Source organism: Vulpes lagopus, chromosome 2, assembly GCF_018345385.1.
Source record: "Vulpes lagopus strain Blue_001 chromosome 2, ASM1834538v1, whole genome shotgun sequence".
NCBI lineage: Eukaryota > Metazoa > Chordata > Mammalia > Carnivora > Canidae > Vulpes > Vulpes lagopus.
The window spans coordinates 163,986,979-164,014,058 of NC_054825.1; the positions used below are offsets into that span (position 1 = coordinate 163,986,979).

General features: G+C 50.4%; 3 protein-coding genes across 4 annotated transcripts; all 3 read right to left on the reverse strand.

Moving 5' to 3' along the window:
* Positions 1-464: 464 nt before the first annotated feature.
* FTL (ferritin light chain) lies at positions 465-1,942 on the reverse strand. The gene is made up of 4 exons (XM_041743143.1): positions 1,624-1,942; positions 1,308-1,454; positions 900-1,025; positions 465-783 (listed from the first exon to the last, which is right to left on the reverse strand). Exons 1-4 carry the CDS (start codon positions 1,723-1,725, stop codon positions 631-633), a joined length of 528 nt encoding a protein of 175 aa, XP_041599077.1. The 5' UTR covers positions 1,726-1,942; the 3' UTR covers positions 465-630.
* Positions 1,943-3,520: 1,578 nt separating this feature from the next.
* BAX (BCL2 associated X, apoptosis regulator) lies at positions 3,521-8,524 on the reverse strand. 2 transcript variants are annotated; one of them, XM_041743141.1, is made up of 6 exons: positions 8,326-8,524; positions 7,698-7,749; positions 7,461-7,607; positions 6,927-7,062; positions 5,339-5,443; positions 3,521-4,891 (listed from the first exon to the last, which is right to left on the reverse strand). In XM_041743141.1, exons 1-6 carry the CDS (start codon positions 8,357-8,359, stop codon positions 4,787-4,789), a joined length of 579 nt encoding a protein of 192 aa, XP_041599075.1. In that variant the 5' UTR covers positions 8,360-8,524; the 3' UTR covers positions 3,521-4,786. The 2 variants fall into 2 exon arrangements, with proteins under 2 accessions (XP_041599075.1, XP_041599076.1); XM_041743142.1 differs by lacking the exon at positions 7,698-7,749 and having other exon boundaries at positions 8,326-8,424.
* A 7,731-nt stretch (positions 8,525-16,255) lies between these two features.
* DHDH (dihydrodiol dehydrogenase) lies at positions 16,256-26,848 on the reverse strand. The gene is made up of 7 exons (XM_041729674.1): positions 26,696-26,848; positions 26,183-26,294; positions 24,527-24,690; positions 22,365-22,617; positions 17,503-17,627; positions 16,650-16,803; positions 16,256-16,403 (listed from the first exon to the last, which is right to left on the reverse strand). The coding sequence occupies exons 1-7, from the start codon at positions 26,783-26,785 to the stop codon at positions 16,294-16,296; spliced, it is 1,008 nt and encodes a 335-aa protein (XP_041585608.1). The 5' UTR covers positions 26,786-26,848; the 3' UTR covers positions 16,256-16,293.
* Positions 26,849-27,080: the final 232 nt, after the last annotated feature.

The following is a 27,080-nucleotide window of genomic DNA, read 5'->3' on the forward strand; positions in this document are numbered from 1 at the left end:
GGACCCAACAGATGCCTGCTAACCCTTCTTCAATTCCCACTTGGATGGAGGACTGAGTCCCTGTTTCACATCTTGTTTCTGTATTGGTGCCCCAAACCCCCTAGCTCAGCACCTCCTGAGCATCATGTGATCCTGCTGCTTGACATTACTCAGAACCCGCTTCTGGTTAGTTTATTTCTAACAGTGCCTGCTTCCAGCTACCAATCCAATCCTAGGTCTTAGTAGATTCTCCTTGAGAGTCTGGGTTCTACTCTGTAGGAGGAACAGTGAACCTCCTACTCTATACCCTCTCCCCCCCACCCCCCAGATAAGATTAGGCCTTCCAGAACAACAAAGATGGGAGGTGGGGCCAACACCTGTCTCCCTGCCAAGGCAGTCCAGCTAGAAGCCTTGTGAAAATAGATAGATCTCATTTTCCACACCATACATACAAGCACAACACAAACATGCCCAAAACCACCAGCTGCTGCAAAAAGCTTTATTGTCTCCATTTGGTCCACGTTTTGGGAAAGGGCTCCAGAATGGTTAAAAAGCTGCCTAGTGGCTGCATGGGAAAAGGTTCAGGCACAAGCCCTGGCACCGAGGGGTTGCCAGAGGAGCCCCTCAAAGGCTGCTGGTCTCCAGAGGATCCTAGTCGTGCTTGAGAGTGAGCCTTTCGAAAAGATACTCGCCCAGCCCAGCCTGGGGGGTGGCCAGCCTGCGGAGGTTAGTCAGGTGGTCGCCCATCTTCTTGATGAGTTTTACCTCCTCATCTAGGAAGTGGTTCTCCAGGAAGTCACAGAGCTGGGTGATGAAAGAGAAGAAAATATTGCCACTTACCCACTAACAGTGTGACAGACGGGGAAACGAGGCTAAAAGGGAAACCTGCCCGATTAAATTCGGATGAAGGGGGTACTTACATGAGGATCCGCGCGAGCAGAACCCAGGGCATGCAGATCCAGAAGGGCCTGGTTCAGGCTCTTCTCCAGAAGCAGGGCGGCTTCCATGGCGTCCAGGGTCTTCCCCCACTCATCTTGGGACGGTTTCTGTACAGATGACAGAGTGCTCAGGACTAGCTACACAGCCCGCAAAGGCGCCTAAGAGCTTGCAGCGATCACCCCTAGTCTCCTACAACCACCCGTCCCGGGAGACTGCGCTGCAGTGTGGACAGCTACATCTTCGTGGAAAAGCGCGCGCCTCCATTTTGCGCCGCACAAAAGCGAACACAATGACCCAGAAGCCCACGTGGGGCCTAAGCCACTGCAGGCAAGGCGCTTCGCGCGCACGGCCTACCGGGACATGTAGTCCGGTGCCCGCACACTGTTTACCTGCACGTCCTGGAAGAGGGCGCGGCCGCCGCGCTGGTTCTGCATCTTCAAGAAACGCTCGGCGCCCTCGCGCTTCTCCTCAGCCAACTCGCGGAAGAAGTGGCCCACACCCTCCAGAGCCACATCGTCACGGTCGAAATAGAAGCCCTGTGGGAAGACAGGCGCGAAAAACGGTTAGCGGGAAGAAAGGCCGGCCAGGCGCCGGACTCCGCCCTCCGACTACCCAGCGAGACAAAGGCGGCCAGCGCACGCGCAGAGGGCCGGAGGTGCGCGCTAGTGGGGGAACTTAGGCTGGGGGCGTCCTGGGGACCCTCACCAGAGAGAGGTAGGTGTAGGAGGCCCGCAGGTGCATGTTGACCAGGCGGTTGACGGCGGCCTCCACCTCGGTAGAATAATTCTGACGAATCTGGGAGCTCATGGTTGATCCTGGACAAGGAGTTAAATTCAAACTTGGGTGTTCGCTGCCGGTGGCAGAAGATGGCCAGGAAGATGGCTCCGAAGGTTGCGACTGGAAAAAAGGTTGGAGGGTGGCCGTTGGCTGGTAGAAGGGGCGTCCCTGGGTCTGTTCCGTCCAAACACTGTTGAAGCAAGAGACAGATCCGCAGGACCGCCGAAAGCACCGCGAGAGGCTATGGCCGGGGCGGCTTCTTTTATAGCGCGCGGGCCCTCGGAGGTGGGGCGTTCAGGGAGGGCGATCGGCCAATCTGCGGTGTCGGGAGGCGGGGCTTAGGGCCTGCTATTGACCAATCCGAGCTGACAGGCGTCCCCGACCCCCGCCCAGAAGTGGGGAAGTCACGCGCCAGTAGCGCGAGGCTGTTGTGAAATGGGGAAGTGGGGGTGGGGAGGGGGTTACGGGGTTCAAGGGTCCTGGGGCTGATTCTGGGAAGTCAGGGGATTGTGAGATCTCTCTGGTAGGTGGAAGGTTGATGGGTACACTGGGAGTCCTGGAAAATTATGACTGGAGATTTGGGGGTGTTTCAGGAAAATAGGTTGCATTCTGGGGTTGTCTCTTAGAATATAGACCTTTCTGGCACCCTGGAGGTTTCTCAGAGGTGCGGAGACCTCCAGATGACTGGGGTTTGCTCTGGAAGATAAGGGGTCCCCGGATCATTAAGAAGTTTGGAAGGCGGTGTGGTGAGATATTTCTGGAATCTTGGGGATCTCTGATAGATGGGTTGAAAGGGGGGCATGGAGCCCTGGGGTTCACTCAAAGATTGGGAACTAATGTAGCACTAGAGCTCACAATGGAAGTCCTTATCTTCTGGAATCTTGCTCTGGGAGAGGGGTGGTGGTGGTGTGTGTCTTTAGGCTCAGGAAGTGATCTTCAAAATTAAACGGACAGTTTTAGAGCCTTGGGTCCTCGCACGCTCCCTCTCCCCACTAGGGGACAGAGATGTTTCTGGAAGCCTAGTAGGGGCTTTTCTAACAGGTAGGATGTCTTTGGAGCCTTTGAAAGATTGGGCCACTTGGAATACCTTGGGGCCATTTCAAGGGTCTGTTGTTTTTCTGGAAGCTTACATGCGTAAGGGTAACATGACCCTCAAGTTTTAGCGGTCCCTCTGAGGCCACATTTCCTGGAGACTATTTTGAGGGCAGCCAGAGACTTGGAATTCTCTTTGGCTCTGAAACAGTCTTTCTGAAGTTGTCCCTGTCTTGCCTGACACCTGCTTCTTTCTTGAAGGTCACAAAGAGCAGCCTTGGGTCGTGGGGAAAACAAGGAGGGTCTGGGGACTTGTGCATGGGATGAGTCCGTAACCAATGTGCATTTTTAAAGTATGTCAGTTCTAGGCTAGTGTCTGGGAAGTAGAGCTGGCTCAAAGCAGACCTCTGCCCTCAAGGTCTCCAGGCTAGAGGGAAAGGAGACCAAGACAGGATCGACCCTATATTCAGTGCCCTATTGGAGGTAGCCAGTGGGTTGGACAGGGGAGCTGGAGCTGAGGCCTGCTTTGCAGAGGTCCCCCCCACTCTAAACAGCCCAAGCTGGGAGTATCCCCTGACTACAGGAATGCTAGATCAGGCTGGTATCTGGGGTTCTCAAGGGGTGCCTGGGCCAGTGGCCGTAGAGCAGATGTGCTGAGTCATGCTGAACTCAGCAGGAAGGGTCTCAGGCAGAGGTGGGGGTGGGGCCCCTGACTGACCTCATGTCCGCAGGCAGACTGCTGGGACCCTGAGATCTAGGCCTGGCTGGGAACCACGTCTGGCCCCCTCCCCCAAGATGTGGAGGTGAGTGTGCTCTGTCTCCGAGTCTTGCACTCTTTTTAGTTCCCTTGATGTTTTCCCTGGCTTCTGCCTGTGGTCATACTGTCCCCCCCTCTCTAGGGGGGTAACTCAGTCTCCCCTCATTGCTATCTTAGCTGCCACCTCTCCCTTGACTTGGTGTCTCTGGGGAGAGCCTATGGGGGAGGGGCAACTGCCCCAGGCATACAGTCACAATGGGGCCTGAGTTACTCATTCACCAAATTTCAAACCTCAGCCCAAAGACCTTTGGCCTCCAGCAGGGCCCACCTGCAGAGAGGTGGTTTTAGGAGTGCTGCAAGTGGAGGGAGAGAAGTGGGGAGACAAAGATGATCTGAAGAAGGACTGAGATCTTGGAGGCAGGGGAGATCATGGGATGGGGGAGAAGACAAGAGACCCAGAGAGGCAGAGGACAGAAGGACCCAGAGGGAAGGTACAACAGACCCTATGGCCAAGTGATTTCAATCTCCAATTTCCTCTTCTGTGTCCAATCTATTAGGTGGCTTTCCTGCATCTTCACTAGGGCCTACTCTCCTCCAGGGCCCACCCAGCTACTGGGCCAGCCCCTTCCCCTGAAGCCAGTGTCCAGCCCTGTCCCCTCCTCTGGGACCACACAGCACAGGCTCAGGGCTTGTCCTCTCCCCTGGACTGCCAGGTTCCAGCCATATGGCCTACAGTAGCTAACGCACAGGGCTCTAGTGCCTTCTCAGGGTCCACAAGGTCCTCCCAAGGCCCCCCCCCCAACTCAGTAAGTGTGCAATTTCCTCTGGTCCCATATGGTGGAAGCTTCCAAGGTCTAGTTCTCCAGGGCCTGCTGCCCTGTTCTCTTTTCTTAAAGCCCCAGAGCTACACTGCCTGGCTTGGTCTTGCCCAGCACTACCTCCAACACAACCCTGTAGGCTTCCAAACAAGTGGTCTTCGGCTTCTTCGGGCCTGCAGGCTCCTAGAAGGCAGAGTGTAGCCCTAACTCATCACCAACCCAGAGGGCACCAGGCACCTTTGAAAAAGATTTTTCAGCACATGAAGCCTGGTCTCCTGTGACAGCCAGGGAGTGGGGCTCAGTGATTCAGACTCTTTAAGTGTGGCCTGAAAGAGGTTTATTGCCCCCCCCCGACCACTCCTCCCGTGCCCCCCCCCAATAATTACAAAAGTAAGAAAAATGCCCATGACCCCCAATCCCCACCCCTCCCGGAAAAATGCCATAATTTATGCAGAAAAGACACAGTCCAAGGCAGCCGGTGGCCTCAGCCCATCTTTTTCCAGATGGTGAGTGACGCAGTAAGCACTCCAGCCACAAAGATGGTCACTGTCTGCCACGTGGGTGTCCCAAAGTAGGAGAGGAGGCCGTCCTGTGGATAGGGACATCAGTTACTTCAGCAGCTGGGCCAAGGGGCAGCCCCTGGGCCAGTACATGAGGAATCAGAGAGGAAGAGGGGCCTCGGAGAAGTCAAAGGGCATGAGTGGAGGCAAGAGCCTAAGATTAATGGATACCAAAGACCTGGGGTCAAAGGGTTGTCAAAAAAACTTAAGGGATTCCAGAGGAAGTAGAAGCATCAGGAAAGGCAGAAGGTACTAATTAGTCCAGGGGTCACTGAGAGGTCAGAGGTCACCAGGAGGTCAGGGGGTCACCCAGAGGTCAATGGATCCCAAACACATCAGAAATTGACTAGACACATGAAGAAATGCATTATAGACCCCCAACTGATGATCCAGAATCAGAGAAGGCAAAACTGTGATGGCCTCAGTTAGACCCAGGGACCTCAGAGGAGTTGGGGGGAGGGGGTTACAGGCCTCACCCAACCACCCTGGTCCTGGATCCAGCCCAGCAGCCGCTCTCGAAGGAAGTCCAGTGTCCAGCCCATGATGGTCCTGATCAGCTCGGGCACCTTGGTACACAGGGCCTACAGAGAGCAGGGTTGGCCTTAAGGACTGAGCGCCTGGGGACAATGGCGCCAAGCCTCCTTTCTCAACTCTGCCTCCCCTCCTGCGCCACTGCAGTCTTTTTCCACTCTTGAGTCAGAATGAGCTTCATAAATTCTAAACTGCATCTTGTTATTGTCAACTACCCTGCTCACACACCTTCCATGGCTCTCCACATGGTAAATACCAAAAAGCATGTCTCAGCCCATAAGGCCCTGTATGAAGGCTCTGCTTGACTGCATTCCAATTTTCTACTTCTCTTCTGTGTCTCCTTTACCTTCTTCCTTATCTTCATTCCTACCAACTCTTCCCTGCCTCAGGACCTTTGTATGTGCTGATTCTTCTACCTAAACAGGCTACAACCAAGCAAATTTTTACTCCTCCCTCAGAGCTCTCATATTAGATCTAATATCACTTCTCTGAAAAGGGGCTTTTCTGATCTTCATACTAGGTAGGACCAGACATAGCTCCATGCCCATGACTCTCCAACTCCCTGAACTTCCTTCCCTTTCCCACCCTATATTTAACTGGCTGCTTCCTCCCTGTTGTCCCCAGCACCTTACACAGCCCCCACCATCACTCTGACCACTGTCCCCCTCACCTCCAACCTTCAAGCCCCATCAGCTCAATGTAGCAAACACATTAAGAAATCTACTCCCTGCCTCCACAGTCATCATTCACCAAGACTACTATAAGTGCACCCCTCCCAGGTTCCCAGTCGTTGCCCTATAATTGTTATTTCCTACCCACAATGGCCAGAAAAAAATTGTTGGGCTTCTGCTCCTCCGATATTTTAAAGCTGAAAGAATTTCATAGTAAACAACCATATGCCTGCAGCCCAGATTGTACGATTAACATTTCACTAGCTCAAACAATCTTTTAAATTTGTAAATCAGGTCACCTCACTTTCCTGTTTAAAACCAGCCAGTCACTCCCATCTCATCCATGGCAAAGTTAACATCTTTAACATCACTTGTGGTGGGGAAGGGGGCCCTCCCAAGACCCCTTGCAATCTTCCCCCAACACATCAGCCTTGATCCTGCCTCAAGTACTTTGCAGTTATTCTGTGGCCACTGCAAGATGCCCCTTCCCCTAATCTTCACAGATCACTACAACTTTGGCTTTAAATGTCCCTCGATCTTAAAAGTCATTCCTGGCCACTTGGCACAATTACATCATCCTAGTTTACTTCTCTCAGCACCCATCAGACAATGTGAGCAATATGAGAGCAAGGACCCAGCCTGCTCTGTTTGGTGCCGCATCCTGGGTGTCAAGTACAGGTTGTGCACATAGTAGGCCCAATCCATGTATGCTGCACGAATAAGCGAAGGAGCAAACAACCAGCCCATGGCTCTCTCCATTCCCTTTGGTGAGTGGGCTGCCACAGGGGTTGACCTCACAACTCCCAGGTCCTCAGAAGTCTGACTGGAGCATCCCTGGGCTCACTGCCCTGCAGCTGCCCACCTTGAGCACCAGTTTGCTGGCAAAGTAGAAGAGGGCAACAACCCGGCCCCAGTTGAAGTTGCCATCAGAAAACATCTCAGCTGCCACTCGGAAGAAGACCTCACGGGGAGAGTCTGTGTCCACAGCTGCAATCATCCTGCAGGAAAGAGGAAAGACAGTGCTGTAGAGGGAAGATCAAGCAGTGTGGAGACTCTGGCATCCACCTTGTACCAAAGACAAGGAAACTGAGGCCCAAGCCAGGCTAACATGAAAAAGAAGGGGCCAACATGGGGGAAAGGGACAAGATGGACACTTAGGAAAGTGGAGAAAATGAGTCCCTAAGGGAAGGTTTCAATATTCTGAAAGACGGAAGGGCTGAGTCCAGGGTGCTGAGTAGAGGTGGTGGGGCCCTGGACTATTGGGTCTGCGGGAATAGGAGCGTGTGGGTCTGAACTCCAGGCTCCTAGGGGAAAAGGGGTCTGAGAGTCAGAACTCCAGGGTTCTGAGGGAGAAGGGGACCAATGGCTGGACTCCTGGGGCCCCCGGGGGCCACACCTCTGCAACTCCATGTTACTGTCCAGTTCATCTCCGATGCGCTTGAGACACTCGCTCAGCTTCTTGGTGGATGCATCCTGGGGCACCTGCTCCAAGGGCAGCTCAGGTGTCTCTCCCCCCATTCGCCCTGCTCGATCTTGGATGAAACTAGAGTGGGAATGGAGTGGGAGGGGTGCAGAATCAGAATGGGGCATCACTCCTGAAATCCGCTCAGCAATAATCACACCTCAAACTCACCCCTGAAGCAAAAGGGCCCCTGTCTTCATGATCTGCTCAGAGCTGGTGGGCCCTAGAGGAGAAAGGAGGGAAGAGGTGCCTGGACTCTTGGGTCCTAGGGGACCCAGCGAACTAGGGTGGCTCATGATCTCAGAGGGAGGACAACACTAGAGGGTCCTGTATTTCTGGGTTCCTGGTAGATACAGAGGCTAGGGGCCCGGACCATGAGTCCCTGATGGAGAAAAAGGCAGGGAGCCTAGGCCTGTATCCTACGTTCTTCCGGCAGAGGCGGCTGAGGGAACGCTTCATGCATCCCAGACCCCTGGCCTGAGGGGGCAGAGGAGAGACCCGCCCCTCCCACCAGGAAGTGATGCCGGCGACAAGCCCGGGCCTGCCCCGGGGGCTTGGACTCTGGGGTCTCCAGGTTCTCGGGGGTCCGAGGACACCAGGCAAGAAGGAATCAGGGCACGGAGGCCAGAGAGCCAGGAACCCCCGGGGAGGGAGGGGGCTGGAAGCTGGCAGCGCCCGATCCGGGAGTTTCTGCCCGGGAGTGCTTGGAGATCGCACGGCCCCAGACCGGCAGGAGAGATCGTGGGGCCGGCCGGCGAGGGGGCTCGCCCTCCTCCCGCCCGTCTGCCTCCCGCCTCACCCCCGCCTCTGGGTTGCTCCCCGGACCCGTCCATCACCGCCGCTCCCGCCGCCGCCTCTCGCCGGGTCCGCCCGGGCGGCCGCAGCACGCCCCTCGTCACGTGACCGCCCCGCTGAGCGTGCGTCCTCTCACGTGATCGCCCCGCAAAATGGTGGCCGCGCGCTGTCGCCCCGCAGAGCCGTCCGGTCACGTGACCCCACCTGCCTCACCTGCCTGGGGAAGCCTCGGCCCCTACCACTTGACTGTCCAAGCCGCCCTTCCTAGTAGGAACCGGGTAGTGGCGCCGTTCTACCGGCCACTAGTTGGATGGCGGCTGTGACTTTCATTCGTTTGTGCAGTATTTTCGGAAGTTTCTGGTGGGCTTTGAGCCCTCCCTAGGGCAGAAGGAACATCGAAGGCCAAAAATATCGTTTACTGAGGCAGGACGTTTCAGATGATGAAAGTCTGTGAGTTGTTTTTGTGAAAATAAAGGGAACATGAAGTTCAAAAAGTGGCAAAACTAATCTGTGGTGATTGGCAGGGTATGAGCAAGGAGGGGCCCCAAGACAGGCACCCTGGGTGCATGAAACGAGCCATGTCTTCGTCTAGGTGATGATTACTTGGGTATGCACATGTGGAAAAACTCATGCAGCTATACATGTGAAAAGTGCCCTTTCCTGCATGGGAATTATAGCTCTTTTTAGAAAGAAAAGAGGGGGACGCCGGGGTGGCTCAGTGGTTGAGTGTAGGCCTTTGGCTCAGGTCGTAATCCCAGGGTCCTAGGATCAGGTCCCGCATCCGGCTCCTTGCAGGGAGTCGGCTTCTCCCTCTATCTTTCTACCTCTCTGTGTGTCTCTCATGAATAAATTAAATCTTAAAGAAAAAAAAAAAAAAGAAAAGAGGAAGAAAAAACTCAGATTATAAAATAGGCGGGGGTCAGATAAGGAAGGGTGGGGGCATATAAGAGGTGGGATCTATGTCCCAAGCGTGGCTGGGAGCCATAGCAATAGAAGATCATAGGAGTCCTGGTAAATCAGCCTAATGCCACCAGGAACGTAGACTGACAAAGTCAAGTTTATTGACTCATTGTGATGATGGAGACCACACAAAAGAGAAACCATGGAGCATTTTGAAAAGGAAAAGGTAGAGTTATTAAAGGATTTCCAGAAAGGGAAGAATTTAGGTGAGAGATGAATGAGAGACTGAATGCAAAGCAGAGTCAACATCAGGTGCAGACTGTGAAGAGGAACAGGGGGTCTGGTATCCTTGGCAACTACTAGATAATCTAGATGTGGAGTTTTGGGTCCAGAAACCCTTTATGTGAATCTCTGCACCTAGATTGGAAATTGAGGCTGCTACTCTGTTTCAAATGACTACAGGCAAGAGTGGGATGTTTCATTTTTATTGCTAGAATTTCCAACACTTCACGATTTTAGGGAACAAAGTTTCTCTGTGAGTAAGAAAGCATATCCTTAGGGGAAAGAGTGTTTCCTATTAACTTTGAAGCTAGCTTTGTCTGTGTCTATTATTCCAGCCCCATGAATTAGCCCTCCCTTTGTCTTAATTACAGAGAAGAGAAGAAAGGGCTTTTAATGCCGCTATTAGCTATGGACCTCTAAACAGTACAGCCCTTCAGTAGCGGGGGGGGGGGGGGGGGGGGGGGGGGGGGGGCGCGAGGACACACGACGACACGGCAGACTTCTTAGTGAGTTCCGAAGTCAGAACTGTTTGTAATAACAAAGCTGCCACCATGAAAGTGTGAAGTCCGCCTCCAAGATGGTTCCTGGTGATTTTAGTCCCCAGGTGTTCATGCTCCTGTGTAGTCCCCTCCCACACTGAATAGGGCTGACTAATGTGATCAATAGGATTTTGTGCAGGGGCACCTGGGTGGCTCGGTGGTTGAGTATCTGCGTTTGGCTCAGGTGGTGATCCCGGGGTCATGGGATCAAGTCCTGCATCCAGCTCTCCATGGGGGGCCTGCTTCTCCATCTCCCTCTGCCTATGTCTCAGCCTCTTCTCTGCATCTCTCATGAATACACAAATAACATCTTTGTTTAAAAAATAGGATACTGGGATCCCTGGGTGGCGCAGCGGTTTGGCGCCTGCCTTTGGCCCAGGGCGCGATCCTGGAGACCCAGGATCGAATCCCACATCAGGCTCCCGGTGCATGGAGCCTGCTTCTCCCTCTGCCTGTGTCTCTGCCTCTCTCTCTCTCTCTCTCTGTGACTATCATAAATAAATAAAAAATTAAAAAAAAAATTTTAAAGACCCTCCTCCCACACTTGAGAGCCCTTGTGGGCTCTAGCCTCTCTAGGAGAAAGTCGTTTATTCATCTTCCAAAAAAATAAATAAATAAAAAATAGGATACTGTGGAAATGACAGAGTGTGACTTCCAAAATTAAGTCCTAAGAGTTACTGCAGCTTCTGTCTTGCTCTCTCTTGGGTAAATTTGCTTTAGCAGGAGCCAGGCACCATGCTATAAGGACACTCAAGCAGTCATCTTCCATAGAAACACATGTGGTGAAGAACCAAGTCCTTCAGCCTTGTGAATAAACCTTTGTAAACATGACCTCCAGCTCTAGGGAAGCCTTCAGATGACAGCACCGTCTACCAACGTCCTGACTGCAGCCTCATGTGAGAGACCCTTAGCTAGAACTACCCAGCTACTTGTGGATTTCCAATCTTCAGAAATTGTGTGAGATGATATTTATTGCGGGTTTTTTTTTTAAGATTTTATTTATTCATGAGAGACACACACAGAGAGAGAGACAGAGACACAGGCAGAGGGAGAAGCAGGCTCCCTGCAGGGAGCCCAATGTAGGACTCCATCCCGGGACTCCAGGATCACGCCCTGGGCCAAAGGCAGGTGCCAAACCACTGAGCCACCCAGGCATCCCTTACTGCGGTTTTAAGCTAAGTTTGGGAGCAATTTGTTTCACAGTGATAGATAACTAAGACATCTAGGATAATGATGGCCTTTTTACAGATGAGGAAACCGAGGCCCAGAGAGGGAGCTGAACTTTCCAAAGTTGCAGAGTTCTCTCAGGTGCTGGCAGGTATCCAGCTGGACAGCTGTGTCATTTGGACAAGGGCTTTCTTACTCAGATCCATGGGTCCTAGCCTCTTCCATGTCCTCCCAGCCTCCAGTCCCTCCCCTCTAGCTCGTTCCCTACATGGACTTTGAGGGGTCTTACTATACCCAGAGCTGACTGTGGCCCTTCCCGGCTCATAGCCCTCCCGTAGCTCACTAGTAATGAAAAAAAATCTCTTCTACATATTTTTTGAAAGACTTATTTATTTATTTGAGAGAGAGAGAGAAATAGCACAGGTGGGAGAGGGAGCGGGAGACTCTTCACGCAGACTCCCTGCTGAGCAGGGAGCTGGACAAGAGACTCAATCCCAGGACCCTGAGATCATGACCTGAGCTAAAACTTAGTCTGCCATGTAACTGACCGAGCCACCCAGGCGCCCCTCTCTTACACATTATTATAAGACAATAAAGCTGGGGTGCCTGGGTGACTCGGTTCAGCAGCTGCCTTTGGCTCAGGTCATGATCTCAGGGTCCTGGGATCAATCCCAGGCTGAGCCCCAGTCAGGGGGCTGCTCAGTTGGGAGTCTGCTTCTCTCTATCCCTCTGCCCCTCCCCTCCTATTCTCTCTTAAATAAATAAATTAAATCTTAAAAACAAAAAAAAAAGGCAATGAAACTAATAGTATCTGCTATTTAGAGTACCTCCAAAGAGGAGAGAAAGAAATGGATATTTTAAGACTCTTCTAAGAAGGAAAAATATGATTTATAGATATTTTAAAGTCATAGATTTGTATCACAAGATGTAAGTTATAGGTAGAATCTGGATGTGGCCTGGATCTCCTGCCTCACATTCTCTCCCAAGGCTATGAAAAAAAGGTGTCAGTTGGAGTTCTGGTCTTATCTAAAGTTTCAACTAGGGAAGGCTCCATTTCAACTTGCATCTTTCAACTTCCCATCTTCAACTTAGGAAGACTCAGTTCCTTGGGAGATGTTGGACCAAGGGCCTCCTGGCTGTTGACAGCAGGTTATCCTCACTTCCTTGTCATGAGACCTCTTCATAGGGCAGCTCCCAGCACAGCAGCGGGCTGCATCACAGTGAGGAAGCAAGGGTGCCAGCAGAACTGAAGTCAATCTATCATCACTCCGCCTCAGAATGGACATCCCATGGCTTCTGCCTTTAGCAGATCACTAGATCCAGCACACTCACAGGAGAGGGGAGCCACAAGGATATGAATATTGGATGGTAGAGGTCGTTGAGAGCATTTTAGTAGAAACCAGCTATCATGCCAGGAAAGGAGGAACCCTTCATGCACCAAGTAAAGGCAGTGAAGGAGAGAAATAACATATGTTGTGGTGCTAAGTTATTCGGGGGGCAGGAGGGTCTGCTGGCTGACCTAAGAAACTCTCTGGGGTGGAGAATAATAGGTAGGATTGGGGGGTTCCAGTTTTGCTTAGACCTATTAAAAATGAATCCATCTCATGTTGTAAAAGCTGTGATAGCAGTTGTTGTGGTTAGCTATTGCTGTGTAACAAATCATCCCAGAGCTTAGCATCTTAAAACCACAGTAATAATCGTATTATCTTGGATAGGCCTGAGGGTAGTGGAATTGAGGAAAGGCTTAGCTGGGCAGTTCCAGCTTGGGGTGACTCAGTGTTTTCAGGCAAACAGCTGGAGCTGGAACAGTCAAGTCCATAGTGGTGAGGACCTGCTGATGGAGCATATTCATCTTCATGGGGTCTCAAGGCTATCTGTGTGGTTTCCGTGTGGGTTAGTTCGAATTTCATTGTGGCCTGGCTGCTTCAGGACAGCTGGACTACTGGCATTATGGCTGAAGGGTTCAAGAGTATTTCAGCGAACAGGGAAGAAAGTACATTGCCTTTCCTGACAGCCTCACAAGTCATGGGGCATGACGTTCTGCCATGTTGCAGTGGCTATGAGTGAGTCATAAGCACACTCAGCTTTAAGGAGAAGAGGAACTAGAAGGGTTCCAACTCTTAATGGGGGAAGTGAGCGGGGACAGGAGACATCTTTGGAAAATGTAAGGTGGCACACCAATTCAGCTGCTTTAGTGAAGGCCAATGTAACAGTGGCTGAAACATCAGGTCAAGCTTACTATATTATTATTATTATAGACCTCTCATGTAAAGTCCAAGAATATGCAATCCCAAGTGATAGGAACAAGGAGTGAGTTCCAGTGTCAGAGGCTGTGACTTTAACTTTCTATGTCAACTTGGCTGGGCCAGAGTGTCCAGAAATCTGGTCTTATATTTCCTGGGTGGTTTTTTTTTTTTTAATCTAATATTGTATTTATTTAATCATGAGATACAGAGAGAGAGAGGCAGAGACACAGGCAGAGAGAGAAGCAGCCTTCACACAGGGAACCAGGATCACACCCCGAGCCAAAAGCAGGCGCTCAACCACTGAGCCACTCAGGCATCCCTTCCTGGATGTTTCTGTGAGGGTGTTTTAGGTGAGATTAACATTTAAATTGGTGACTTAGTAAAGCAAACTATGTTCCCCCATGCAGGTAAGCCCATTCCACGCAGGTAAATGCCTGAATAGAACAAAAAGGCTGACCCTCCTGAGAGAAAGAATTCTTTCTGCCTGATGGCCTCTGAAATAGGATGTCAGCTTCCTTCCTGTCTTCAGACACACTAAAACATCAGCTCTTCCTGCATCTCAAACTGCAGGCCTTATGATGAGAAGTACACCATCAGCTCTCCTGGTACTCAGCCCTTTGGACATGGGACGGGAACTAAACATTGGCTCTCTTGGGTCTCCAGTTTGCAGACTCACCCTACAGATCTCAGGGCCTGCCTATCTCCATAATCATGTCTGTCTTCCATCTTTCTAGCTTGTGGTTCCACATTCTGCAAACATGGTTTCCATCTCATGGTGTAAGACAGGCATGCCAGGGATGCCTGGATGGCTCAGTGGTTGAGCATCTGCCTTTGGCTCAGGGCGTGATCCCAGGGTCCTGGGATCAAGTCCCACATTGGATCCCCCACAGGGAGACTGCTTCTTTCTCTGCCTATGTCTCTATCTCTCTGTGTGTCTCTCATGAATAAATAAATAAAATCTTTTTAAAAATTATGAAAGACAAAAACAAAAACAAAGATGGACACACCAATGTCCAACATCTCATCTCTACTCCAGTACCAGGAAGGGAGAGGTAGAAAGGGAGACCTTCCTTTTTGCCTAAAAAAGGCCAGAACTCAGATGCTATATACATTCCATTGGTCAGAACCTGTTCACGTGGCAAAAGCTAGTTGCAAGGGAGCCTGGGAAATGTAGTTTTGCTGGGCAGCCCATGTCCAGTGACATGGCTTACATTTCCCAATGTAAGTGGCCATCTTTGCCACACAGAAGACTGAAAGCAAGCAAGCAGAGGGCTGAAACCAGTGTAGTGATAGCTGAATGATGTATAATAGGACTTGGAATGGAAAATAATAGAAAATTCATTTGATTGGTGTCTAGTCTCATTTGCTCAAAGTAAGAATTATTAGTATTAAACCCGGTTTATTGGGCAGCCTGGGTGGCTCGGCGGTTTAGCCCTTGCCTTCGGCCCAGGGTATGATCTTGGGGTCCCGGGATTGGGTCCCACATGGGGCTCCCTGCAGGGAGCCTGCTTCTCCCTCTGCCTCTGTCTCTGTGTGGCTCATGAATAAATAAATAAAATCTTAAAACAAAACAAAAAAACCTGGTTTATTCATCTCTATCTTCTAGAACCTGGTAGGATTTAACTTCCTGGACTCTCTTTGGCTCATCAAGGTCGTGTGACTAGTTTTTACCAACAAATTACAAGAGCTTGTGTATATTGTTTATGTGCTAGGGCATTTTGGTATCAAAGCCTCCAGAGCTTTCTTTCCTTGGCCACAGTGAACAGCAGGACTCCAGATTATGGTGGCTTTGTCAGCCAAGTTACCAGACATATACAGACCGGAACCCTGGGCTAATACATAGCACTAGTGAGACATAAACCTATTATGCTAGGCTGAGGTTTGAGGATTGTTTGTTACTGCAGCATAATCTAACCTACACAAACTATTACAGAAAAATATGAAAGTTAGACCTTGCTTAGAGCCCAAAGTTAACCCTATTTGGCTGGCAAACCACCCACACATAGCCCCCCTTCAACTGCTTGAATATTTTAGTGGGATGAACATCCTAAGTCTGCTACAGGCCTAGCCAATAAGGCCATTGAAACAGAAGGCAAAAATCAACAACAACAACAACAAAAAAACAACTCAGTTGGGGGCAGCCCGGGTGGTTCAGCGGTTTAGCGCCACCTTCAGCTCAGGGCCTGATCCTGCAGACCGGGGATCGAGTCCCGCCTTGGGCTCCCTGCATGGAGCCTGCTTCCCCCTCTGCCTGTGTCTCTGCCTCTCTCTCTCTCTCTCTCTCTGTGTCTCTCATGAAAAAATAAATAAAATCTTAAAAAAAAAAAAAAACCCAACCCAGTTGAAATAACATTTTTGTCTAATAATGGAGGCCTCAAGCTTCTAGAGACCAGTTTGAGAAAGGCCTGACCTCAAAGCAAAGGACCATCAGTAAACATTTGCTGAGAACCTACCATGCACTACAGGCTGTACATACATTATTTCATTTAACCCTCACCAGATGGTAGTTAGTACTATGTCTCTCCTTTACTGATGAGGAGAAAGGGACAGAGAGATAGGCTTCAGGAGAATGCAGTTAGGGACTTGCCTCCTACCCACACACTATTCCTTGCATGAGGTCATACAGGATATGGCAAACCAAGGATCTATTCATAGGTGTCTGCTCCTAGAGCTTGTGAGAAATGTGGTCCTGACCCTGCCTTCCTCCCCCTCCCCACATCCTTCTACCACATTTATTCTCCAGTGATCCCTTTGGTAATGGACTTGCTCCAGTTCCCACCAAACCATGACCACCAAGATCTCTGTGGGAGCCATGTCTTTATTGACTCAGGGCATGCATTAGCGTGTGTCTTGGGGGAAGGTGACTCCAATGGCCTTCCTTATTTCTTCAAGGATGTCAGCCAGGAGTTCACTTTCTGCCAGGGGAATCACAGGACTTTCCTTCAGGCCTGCAGGGAGAGTACAGTTAGGGACTGGCTCCTCCTACTCAGACCCCAAAGATCAAAAGAACTACCATTCCCAGAATCCAGTGAGGCACAATAATACATGGTTCAGGCAGATGGATACCCCAGGGATCCTGGGAATTATAGTTCTAGACCGCTACTTAGAGTGGCTGAGGGTTGGGGAGCAGCCGACTTCCCCTACCAGGTTTCCCCTCCACCTGCCACCCTCTCACCCATCCTCCACATCCTTACCCTTTCGCAGGCACTCCCGGACATGCTTGGCCTCATAAGCCATGCCTGCTCCATTTGTAAAATTGAACTCCTTGCTTGGGGCCGGGGGCAGTGGGAACTCCTTATGCTCTCCCTTCAATACCAGCTCCGTTGGGCACCAGCAAGGGTCAAGGATCTGGGGGGACATAAGAGGTGGCTACTGGGGGCTCCAGCCCAATGATACTCTCTCACACACCTGGTAGCTAGGGGCTGGTAGGCCTCTCTCTGTTCATCTCCCCAGGGGCAAACCCCTCTCTAATCTGGTGCTTAGACCTAGTGAAGACAGTTTATCTTCACATGTGTGTGAATCCCCTTCGCAAGGAAGAGACTTAGACAATCCAGAACCTTCTTTTCTACTAAGAGACTTGGGTTTTTTGGCCCTAGAGCCATACCCAAGCCTAAGCCAAACTGGAAATAGAGATGTGACTGGAGCAAGGTCCAAAGTCTACAGTTCAAATCTGGGGCAAGGTCCGAATTCTTCTGCTAGGAGCAGGATTTCCTTCTAGCAACAGGACCCATGAAGCCCAATGAAGCCACTCTTCGGTAATGTCTACATCCAGTCCTCGAAGCAATTCTAAAGGCCACAGCTGCCCTCCAAGCATGGTTGATAAGAACTAGTTTCTCTTCAGGCCTAAGGATTTTTGACAGGCCAGGAAGTTCACCCTCAGGAAGGATCCTGGAGGTCTGAACCCATCCCATCCATGTCCTGGTGATCAAGGATGGATTCCTTAGCAATGCTGTGGGGACAGACTAATTCAGGCCACAGCCAGCTCCAACAACCACAACTGGCTGTTGCTAGGGGCCACAGTTCCCAGCATAGCCAGTCATGCCTCACCTGGCCTATGCCCTTGGTACCGCTCACAAAGGCCATATTAGAGAGCTGAGCAGAGATGCTGCAGGTAAAGCTGCCATGGATCCCTCCTGGGTACTGGAGGAGCACAGTGACGGTGTCGTCCACACCTGGGGAAGGTACAGGACAGGAGAAGGCCTGATTGCAAACCCTGCCTATGGAACCTTGAGCAAGAAACCTCATCTCTAACACAGCAGTGAAAAAGAATGAAGCACTAAAATTATGTATGCTGGGGTACCTGGGTGACTCAGCTGGTTAAGTGTCTGACTGGATTTCAGCCTAGGTTGTGATCTCAGGGTCATGAAATCAAGCCCTGAATTGCCCTGAGTGGGATCCCAATTCAGCAGGGAGTCTACTTCTCTCCTTCTTCCTCTCCCTCTGGGGATCCCTGGGTGGCACAGCGGTTTGGCGCCTGCCTTTGGCCCGGGGCGCGATCCTGGAGACCCGGGATCGAATCCCACGTCGGGCTCCCGGTGCATGGAGCCTGCTTCTCCCTCTGCCTATGTCTCTGCTTCTCTCTCTCTCACTGTGTGCCTATCATAAATAAATAAAATTTAAAAAAAAAACAAAAAAACAAAAAAACTTCCTCTCCCTCTGCCCTTCCCCCTCCCAGCATGTCCTCTCTCCTCTCCTCTCTCTCTAAAATAAATAAATAAATCTTTTTAAAAATTAAAAACAAAAAAATTAAAATTAAAAACACATATGCTGGGGTGCCTGGGTGGTTGAGCATCTGCCTTTGGCTCAGGGAGTGATCCTGGGGTCCTGGGATTAAGTCCTGTATCAGGCTCCTTGCAGCAAGCCTGCTTCTCCCTCTGCCTATGTCTCTGCCTCTCTCTGTATGTCTCTCATGAATGAATGAATGAATGAATGAATGAATAAATAAAAGATTGAAAAAAACAAAACACATATGCTAAGTGAAAGAAGCTGGACATAAAAGGTTGCATATTGGCGGATTCCACTTGTGTGAAGTGTGTCATCTTTGGCAAATCCCCAGAGCCAGAGAGTAGATGAATGTGTTTCCTTCCGGGTCAGGGGGATGGGAGAATTGGGTGTGGGTATGGGTTTTTTGTGGGGTTTTATTTTGAATGATGAAAATATTCTAAAATTGATTAGGATAATAAACGTACGACTCTGTGAATACAGTAAAGCCATGGAATTATATGTTTTAAATGAGTAAATTGTATGGCATTTGAATTGTATCTGAGTAAAGGGGTTACCAAAATAATAAACAATGTATACTAAAAAAAAAAAAAAAAAAAGAAGGGCACCTGGGTGACTCAGTCAGTCATGTGTCTCACTCTTGGTTTTGGCTCAGGTCATGATCTCAGGGTGGAGGAATTGAGACCCGCATCGGGCTCCCCGCTCAGTAAGGGCATCTGCTTGAAGATTCTCTCTCTCTGCCCCTCCCCACACTCATGAGTGCTCTCTCTCTCTCTGTTTCTTTCTTGTGTGCGCGCGCGCCCGCACGTGCACGCAAATGCATGCACACACTCTCTCAAATAAGTATATAAATCTTTTTTTTTTAAAAGATTATTTATTCACGAGAGACACAGAGAGAGAGAGAGAGAGGCAGAGACACAGGCAGAGGGAGAAGCAAGCTCCATGCGGGGAGCCCGACGTGGGACTCGATCCCGGGTCTCCAGGATCAGGCCCTGGGCTGAAGGTGGCGCTAAACCACTGAGCCACTGGGGCTGCCCAGTATATAAATCTTTAAAGAGAGAGAAAGAAGGACACCTGGGAGGCTCAGTCCAGCTAAGCATCTGCCTTCAGCTCAGGTGATGGTCTCAGGGTCCTGGGATTGAGCCCCATGTCTGGCGCCCTGCTCAGCTGGGAGACTGCTTCTCCCTCTCCCTCTGCCCCTTCCCCTTGCTCGTGTTCTCTTTCTCTCTCTCTCTAATAAATAAATAGAAATATTTAAAAAAATAAAAATAGAGAGAGAGACTTAACCTCTCAGAGCCTGTTTCATCCTCTGTAAATAACCTGTTGTGGGATGCCTGGGTGGCTCAGCGGTTTGGTGCCTGCCTTTGGCCCGGGGCATTATCCTGGGGTCCTGGGATCGAGTCCTGCATCGGGCTCCCTGCATGGAGCCTGCTTCTCCCTCTGCCTGTGTCTCTGCCTCTCTCTCTCTCTCTCTGTGTTTCTCATGAGTGAATAAATAAAATCTTAAAAAAAAAAACAACTGTTGTATTGGTTTGTGAGAATCCATTTCCTCAGCTCCAAAATGAGGAGAATCGAAACTATATCATACAGCTGTTAGAGTATTACACTAAGTTATGTAAAATGCACAAAGCACTTTGAAGGCCATTTGGATTATAATAAGGGCTATATAAGCTATATAAGCATTAGTTAAACATTAAATTAAATACAGCGTGTGAAGTGCTAGCCTGGATCTGGAACACATCATACATGCCCTCAATGGAAGAACCTGCTGACCTAATTCTCTTTGGTTTCAGAGAAGCCCAAGTTCTTTTTCTGTTTTTAAGATTTATTTATTTATTTCAGAAAGAAAGAGAGAGCAAGCATGAGCTGGAGAGGCAGAGAGAGAGAGAAAACTTCATGCTGACTCCCCACTGAGTGTGGAGCCCAACGCGGGGCTGGATCTCTTGACCTTGATATCCTGACCTGCGCCAAAACCAAGAGTCAGATGCTCAACTGACTGAGCCACCCAGGTGCCCCAAGATGAGGCCAAGTTCTTATCTGCTCTGTGAGCCTGGATAAGTCTCTCTTTCTCTCTCTCTCCCAGTCTCTTCACCTGTAAAATGGGGACAACTACAATATATCTAACTTAGAGGGCTCATCCCTCTAATAACCCCAACACAGAGGAAGCATTTGATAAAAGGAATCTGGTTTTAGAGTTACTATTTAGCCAGATATTAAACTGATAGGATTTTTCTGGGGTGTGACATTCACCCATGTATATTTTCCTGGTTATTCATTGCTCTCTGAGGGGCTGTTGGCTGATATGGCCACAGGAATTCTCCTCATTCCCCTGTGAGTGCCCCTCGGTAATATGACTCTTAAAGTTCCTTCATCCAAGAGGTATTGTCTAGGGACGGCTGAGTGGCTCAGTGGCTGAGCATCTGCCTTTGGCTCGGTGTGATCCCGGAGTCCAGGGATGGAGTCCCACATCAGGCTCCCTGCAGGGAGCCTGCTTCTCCCTCTGCCTGTGTCTCCACCTCTCTGTGTTTTTTTTTTTTTTTTTAAGATTTTATTTATTTATTCATGAGAGACCCAGAGAGAGACAGAAAGAGAGAGAGAGAGAGAGAGAGACACAGGCAGAGGGAGAAGCAGGCTCCATGCAGGGAGCCCGACGTGGGACTCGATCCTGAGACTCCAGGATCACGCCCTGGGCCAAAGGCAGGTGCTAAACCGCTGAGCCACCCAGGGATCCCCTCCACCTCTCTGTGTTATCTCGTGAATAAATAAATAACATCTTTTTTTTAAAGATGTTATTTATTTATTCATAGAAACACAGAGAGAGAATGAGAGGCAGAGACACAGGCAGAGGGAGAAGCAAGCTCCATGCAGAGAGCCCGATGTGGGACTCAATCCAGGGTCCCCAGGATCACACCCTGGGCTGCAGGCGGCGCTAAACCGCTGCACCACCGGGGCTGCCCAAATAAATAAAATCTTAAAAAAAAAAAAAAAAAAAAAAAAGAGAGGTACAGTCTATCTGCCTGCCTCTGAAATCTGAGCTGGCTTTGGGCCATGGAACAGAAGCAAACAAGGTAGAAGCAAAGGTTTGAAAGTGCTTGCACCCTGGGGCCTGCATTTTGTTGCACCTGGCATGGAGCCCATGGTATGAATGAGGCCAAAACAGCCAGATGAAAAGAAAGACTGACTTCAGGGACACCTGGGTGGCTCAGTGGCTGAGTGTCTGCCTTTGGCTTGGGTTGTGATCCTGGAGTCCTGGGATCAAGTCCTGCTTCAGGCTCCTGCTTGAAGCTCTCTCTCTCTCTCTCTGTCTCTCATGAATAAATAAATAAAAACTTTAAAAAAACAAAGGGCTAATTCCATTAACTTTGTTTTAATTAAAATTAAATTCATTAACATATAGTGTAGTATTAGTTTCAGAAGTTGAGTCATGAACCCTTCAGGACAACCTCATTGCCCCTTTCTTTCTTTCTACGCCCAATGTGGGGCTTGAACTCACAACCCTGAGATCAAGGATCACATGCTCAGGATGCCTGGGGGGCTCAGTGGTTGGGTGTCTGCCTTCAGCTCAGAGCGTGATCCTGGAATGCCTGGATCGAGTCCCACGTTGGGCTCCCTACATGGAGCCTGCTTCTCCCTCTACCTATGTCTCTGCCTCTCTATATATATCTCTCATGAATAAATAAATAAAATCTCTAAAAAAAAAAAAAAAAAAAAAAAAAAAAGGGGGTAGCTCAGGTGGCTCAGCAGTTTAGTGCTGCTTTCAGCCCAAGGCATGATCCTGGAGACCCGGGATCGAGTCCCATGTCAGGCTCCCTGCATGGAGCCTGCTTCTCCCTCTGCCTCTCTCTCTCTCTGTGTGTGTCTCTCATGAATAAATAAATAAAATCTTTAAAAAAAAAAAAAAAAGGGTCACATGCTCTATGGACTGAGCTGGCCGGGCGCCCCTATGATGACTTCATTATTGTCATCTTACCAGTAACCAAGACTTAGAGATTTGAGTCCCTTGGCTAAAATCACACAGCAAATCCCAGTACAGAGCCTGCCCACACTCTCAACTCTGATCCTCTTTGGCTTCAGGCAGGAAGTTCCTACCTGATTCTTGAAGGGCTAGGAGACTTAGCCCCAGCTCAGGGCTCCCAGTAAGGGAGGATCACTCTTGTCATCATCATATAGTCCAGGATAGATTGTACCTGTTTCATAGCGCCTTCCCACGGCTGAAATCTTCTCCGGCTTCTGCCCACCAAAGACCATAGAGATGAACTGGATGCAGTAGATGCCAAGGTCGAGCAGGCCACCGCCAGCCTGGGCCCAGTCTACGGACCGGGGAATGTGGGTGAAGTTCTTCCCAAATTCTGCCCGAGCCACCCGGAGTTCCCCCAGAGTTCCCTGTGACAGAGCAGCCCTCAGAGCCTCTACAGCAGGAAAGAAGCAGGTCCAGATGGCCTGCACACCACAGAGGGGAGAAAGCAGGACGATGGAAAAAGAAGGAAAGATGTCAGGACCCAGGAGTTGACCAACCAATTCCTCTCCCTTCTGAGAACCCAGTCTTGAGGGAGTCTCCACTGTTCCAGACTCTCCAAACAAGGACCTTCTCCTCCCTTCCATAGCCAGGCTAGGGCCCCAAGTTGTGTCTTGCTCCTAAGTCTCTGCCCTCTGCTCTCCTCTCCATTCCCATGGCCCCAACTCTGACCTTGTCCTTTCTTATCTAGACCATTCTCCCAGTCTCTCAATGTTATGGGCTCAATTTTGTCTCCACCAAATTCATGTTGAGGTCGTAACTGCCCCACTCCCCCAGTACCTCCCAGTGTGGAGATGGGGGATTTTAAAGAGGTAATTAGGTTAAAACGAAGTCATTATGGTGGGCCCTAATCCAACAGGAAGAGATGAGGACAATGACATACACAGAGAAAAACCATGTGAAGACAGAAGGAGAAAACCACCATCTACAAGCCAAGGAGGGGGAGGCCTTAGGAGAAACCAGCGCTGCTGACATCTTGATCTCAGACTTCCAGCTTCCAGAAATATGAGAAAATAAACCTCTGTTGTTTAAGCCACCCAGTCTGTGGTAGTACTTTGTTACGACAACCCTAACAAATTAATACACGCTGCCTCCCCACTCTAGGCCACCCTTCATGTGGCTCCAGTGGCATCTTTCCTTCTCCTAGAGTGCACCTTGTCTCAAATTACTTGCCCAAGGTCACAGAGCTAGGAACTGGTGAGATGGAGTCTAGAGTCCTCTAACTCTAAAGCCTGTCCAAGGTCAGCTTCACATTAGATACGTGAGATCTGTCCATTCTTGTTTTCTTTAAATCTTAGCTCTGCTTTCCCCACTCGGGCCCATTTACCTGTGCAATTTATTTTCCCTTTAAGGCTTGAGTCAGTCCCTACCTGTAGGGAAACTTCCTTGATTATCCCCCACCCTGGGCAGGTGCCTTGGTGCTCTGTCAGCTGCCCAGTACTATATTCACGAAAGTCTGTGCAACTGCGCATTGGGATCACCCATTTCTGTGACCGTAGTGGACCTTGGCTCGTTGCAAACTGAGCCTGTGTCTTACACGTTATGAATCCCGCAGTTCCCGGGGTTGGATCTGGAACATAACTGGGGCCAACAGAACTGAGGAAACAATAAATTCAGAATGTGGGCACTGCTGAGCACAGTGAGAACCAGAAGCACTGAGTATTAAATCTTGGCTATCTACTCCTTTGGCATAGGGAACTTTGCAGACTGGGAGCAATATTGGGCAGAAGACAGCTAGATGGGGCATGGGGAAGTAAGAGGCAGCTGTTGCTACTACTGGCAGCACCTACAACAAGGTAGCATTTCAGAACCACCATACCCCTTAAAGTGAAAATAACTTCTAGAGGTCATTTGGCAGCCATCTTAATTACTGGCACTGGGCAAACTGTCAAAGGTCCCCTATAGGTAGCCATGTCTGATAAGGGCAAAAACAAAGGCGGGCTGATCTTAAGAGTTGGTAGGGTAGGGGTGCCCTGGTCCTTCTGACAGCTTTCCTTGGAAATCTACCCAAACTCAGCCTATTGCTATTTTCTGTCGCCTCTACTGCTGGCATGTTTCTCTGAAAAGCGGACCAAGTATCTTTCAGGCGGCCACGTTTGCTAAGGGCCAAAAGCCATGGCTCTCACTCCTAAGGGTTGCTAGGAGATTTCATGGGCATAGCTCAACTACATCCTGGAAAACACTCCAACGCCAGTTCGTTTTGTGGCCATCTTGGTTCTGGCCAAACCCTTTCGTTGTGTTCCTCAAAAAAAAAAAAAAAGGCCCCCTGGAAACCATGTTTAGTAATGGCAAGAAGCACTACGTGGGAGGTTGGAAGGTCCCCTCCACCCTCACCTCCATAAGAAAGAGGCCTCGGGATCGGGCTTCGGCAACCATTTCGCGAACTTCTGCAGCGTTCACACCCATGGGCTTCTCGCACAGGACGGCCTTGCCCGCTGCCAGGCACAGCAACACCGCGGCCTTGTGCTGGGGATGCTGGGTGCCGATGTAGGCCACCTCTAGATTGGAAGGGAGGAGGTCCGGAGATCATAAGCCCCGCCCACCCCAGGCCTCCGGGACCCTCCCACAATGTAGAGGCCCCGCCCCCAGCATCCTCCCAACTGGGGGCCTAAAACCAAGGACAGACTCAGCCCTAGGGCAGTGGTCAAACCGCAGTCTCCCATTAGGAAGGAGCTAACCATTCTCTACTATAATTCTTATTTTCTTCAGATTATTATTATTATTTTTAATCTTTATTTATTTATGATAGTCACAGAGAGAGAGAGAGAGGCAGAGACATAGGCAGAGGGAGAAGCAGGCTCCATGCACCGGGAGCCTGATGTGGGATTCGATCCCGGGTCTCCAGGATCGCGCCCTGGGCCAAAGGCAGGCGCCAAACCGCTGCGCCACCCAGGGATCCCTCTTCAGATTATTTTTATTTAATTTTTTTGTTAAAGATTTTATTTATTTATTCATGAGAGACACACAGAGAAAGAGGCAGAGACATAGGCAGAGGGAGAAGCAGGCTCCATGCAGGCGGCCTGATCCCCGGACTCTGGGATCACGCCCTAAGCCAAAGGCAGACAGACCCCCAACCACTGAGCCACCAGGCGTCCCTATTTCATTTCATTTCATTTCATTTCATTTCATTTCATTTCATTTCATTTCATTTCATCATTTCATTTCATTTGTTTAACAGAGAGAGCCAGAGCACAAGCAGAAGGAACAGCAGAGGGAGAAGGAGAAGCAGGCTCCCACCTGAGCAGGGAGCCCAAAGATGTGGGACTTGATCCCAGAACGTTGGGACCGGGACTGGAGCCAAAGGCAGATGCTTAACCAACTGAGCCACTCAGGCACCCCTTTCTTCAGGTTATTTCCAGCCTTCCCAAATTATCATTAAGTCATTTGTCACAACAACATCAAGAAGTAGATACTATTGGGACGCCTGGGTGGCTCAGTGGTTGAGCATTTGCCTTTGGCTCAGGTGGTGATCCTGGGGTCCTGGGATCTAGTCCCACATTGGGCTCCCCACAGGGAGCCTGCTTCTCCCTCTGCCTGTGTCTCTGCCTCTCTCTGTGTGTCTCTCATGAATGAATAAATAAAATCTTTTAAAAATAGAGAGGTAGATACTACTATTTTGCCAATTTACAAATGAGGAAACTAAGAAGGGTAAGCAGAAGAGAAAAAATGTCAATTCAGGCAGCCTAACTCCCGTCAGGTGGTTGTCCACCTGTAATGTTCTGTCTCTCCATCCAGGCCACCCCAGAACACAGAAGCCCTGGCCACAGAGCTTACTTACAGCCTGAAGGGGATCGAAAATTCAGGCCCCTCCCATCCCGCAGAAGCCTTGTCCCTAAACTAGACTGCTAATCCCAGACCAAACCCTATCCTACAGTTCTGCCTCCCAGCCCCAGAGCCTTCTGGGGTTGGGCCATCCCATGGAGCCTTGCTTATCCTACGGAGCAGCCTTAGAGACAGTGCCGCCATGGCCTCGGCTGCCCTGCCACTCACCCACATTCGGGTCTTTGGCCAACTCCTCATAGGACCCGTAGGCTTTGGGGATGTCATGTTTCCTCGCAAACTCCTTCGCCCGGCTCAGGTCGCGGGCCGCTACAGCCACTACCTGGAAGGGAGCTAGGGTCAGACTTGAGGGGCTGAAGCAGGTGCTGGCCCGGGACAGGTGGATGGGAGGGGGGTTGATGGAGAAGGCCCCAGGTCAAGAAAAATTATGTCCCCCAGGACGGAGGCGGGGGGGATGGGGTCTTGGGGGAGGAGGTGACGGGGGCTGGACATCGGTCCTGTAAAAGAGAGATCTGGGGGGAAGCGATTATTAAATCCCCTAATAACTACATTTCTTCTCTTCACAGTAGCTTAGAACAAAACCCTCCCAAACTTGACGAAACCCGAGTTCACAGGACTGAAGTGGAGAAAGGAGTAGGGGGTCCCTCCCTCCCTCCTCCCGCAGACCCAGGAGTCCCGGCTCCCCGGCCGGCTCTTCCACGGGATTCCGGGGGGAGGGTGGACCTGGTGCTCGGAGCGAGGCAGCGTTCCCAGCACGGTCGTGAAGTCGCTGGAGATAAGGCCGGCTGACACAATACCCCAGCGAAGCGCCATCGCCAAAAACCTAGGGTCCCGGAGTCTCGCCACCTCGGGCTGTAAATTAAAGACCTGACGCCCCGCCCACCAGGGGGCGTGGTCACTTCTCCGCCCCCATTGCCCCTACGCCGCTTCTCATTGGTCACGAGGCCAGCGCGCCCCTCCAGTCCTCATGCAAAGGAGGGAGGGAATTTAATCCAGCATCCCCATTGGAAGAGCGCACCATTGGCCCCTCCTCCTAGGGGGTGGGACCAGACAGCCTTCACTCGTTGCCAATGGCGACGTCTAACCACGTGACGTAGGGGGCGGGGTG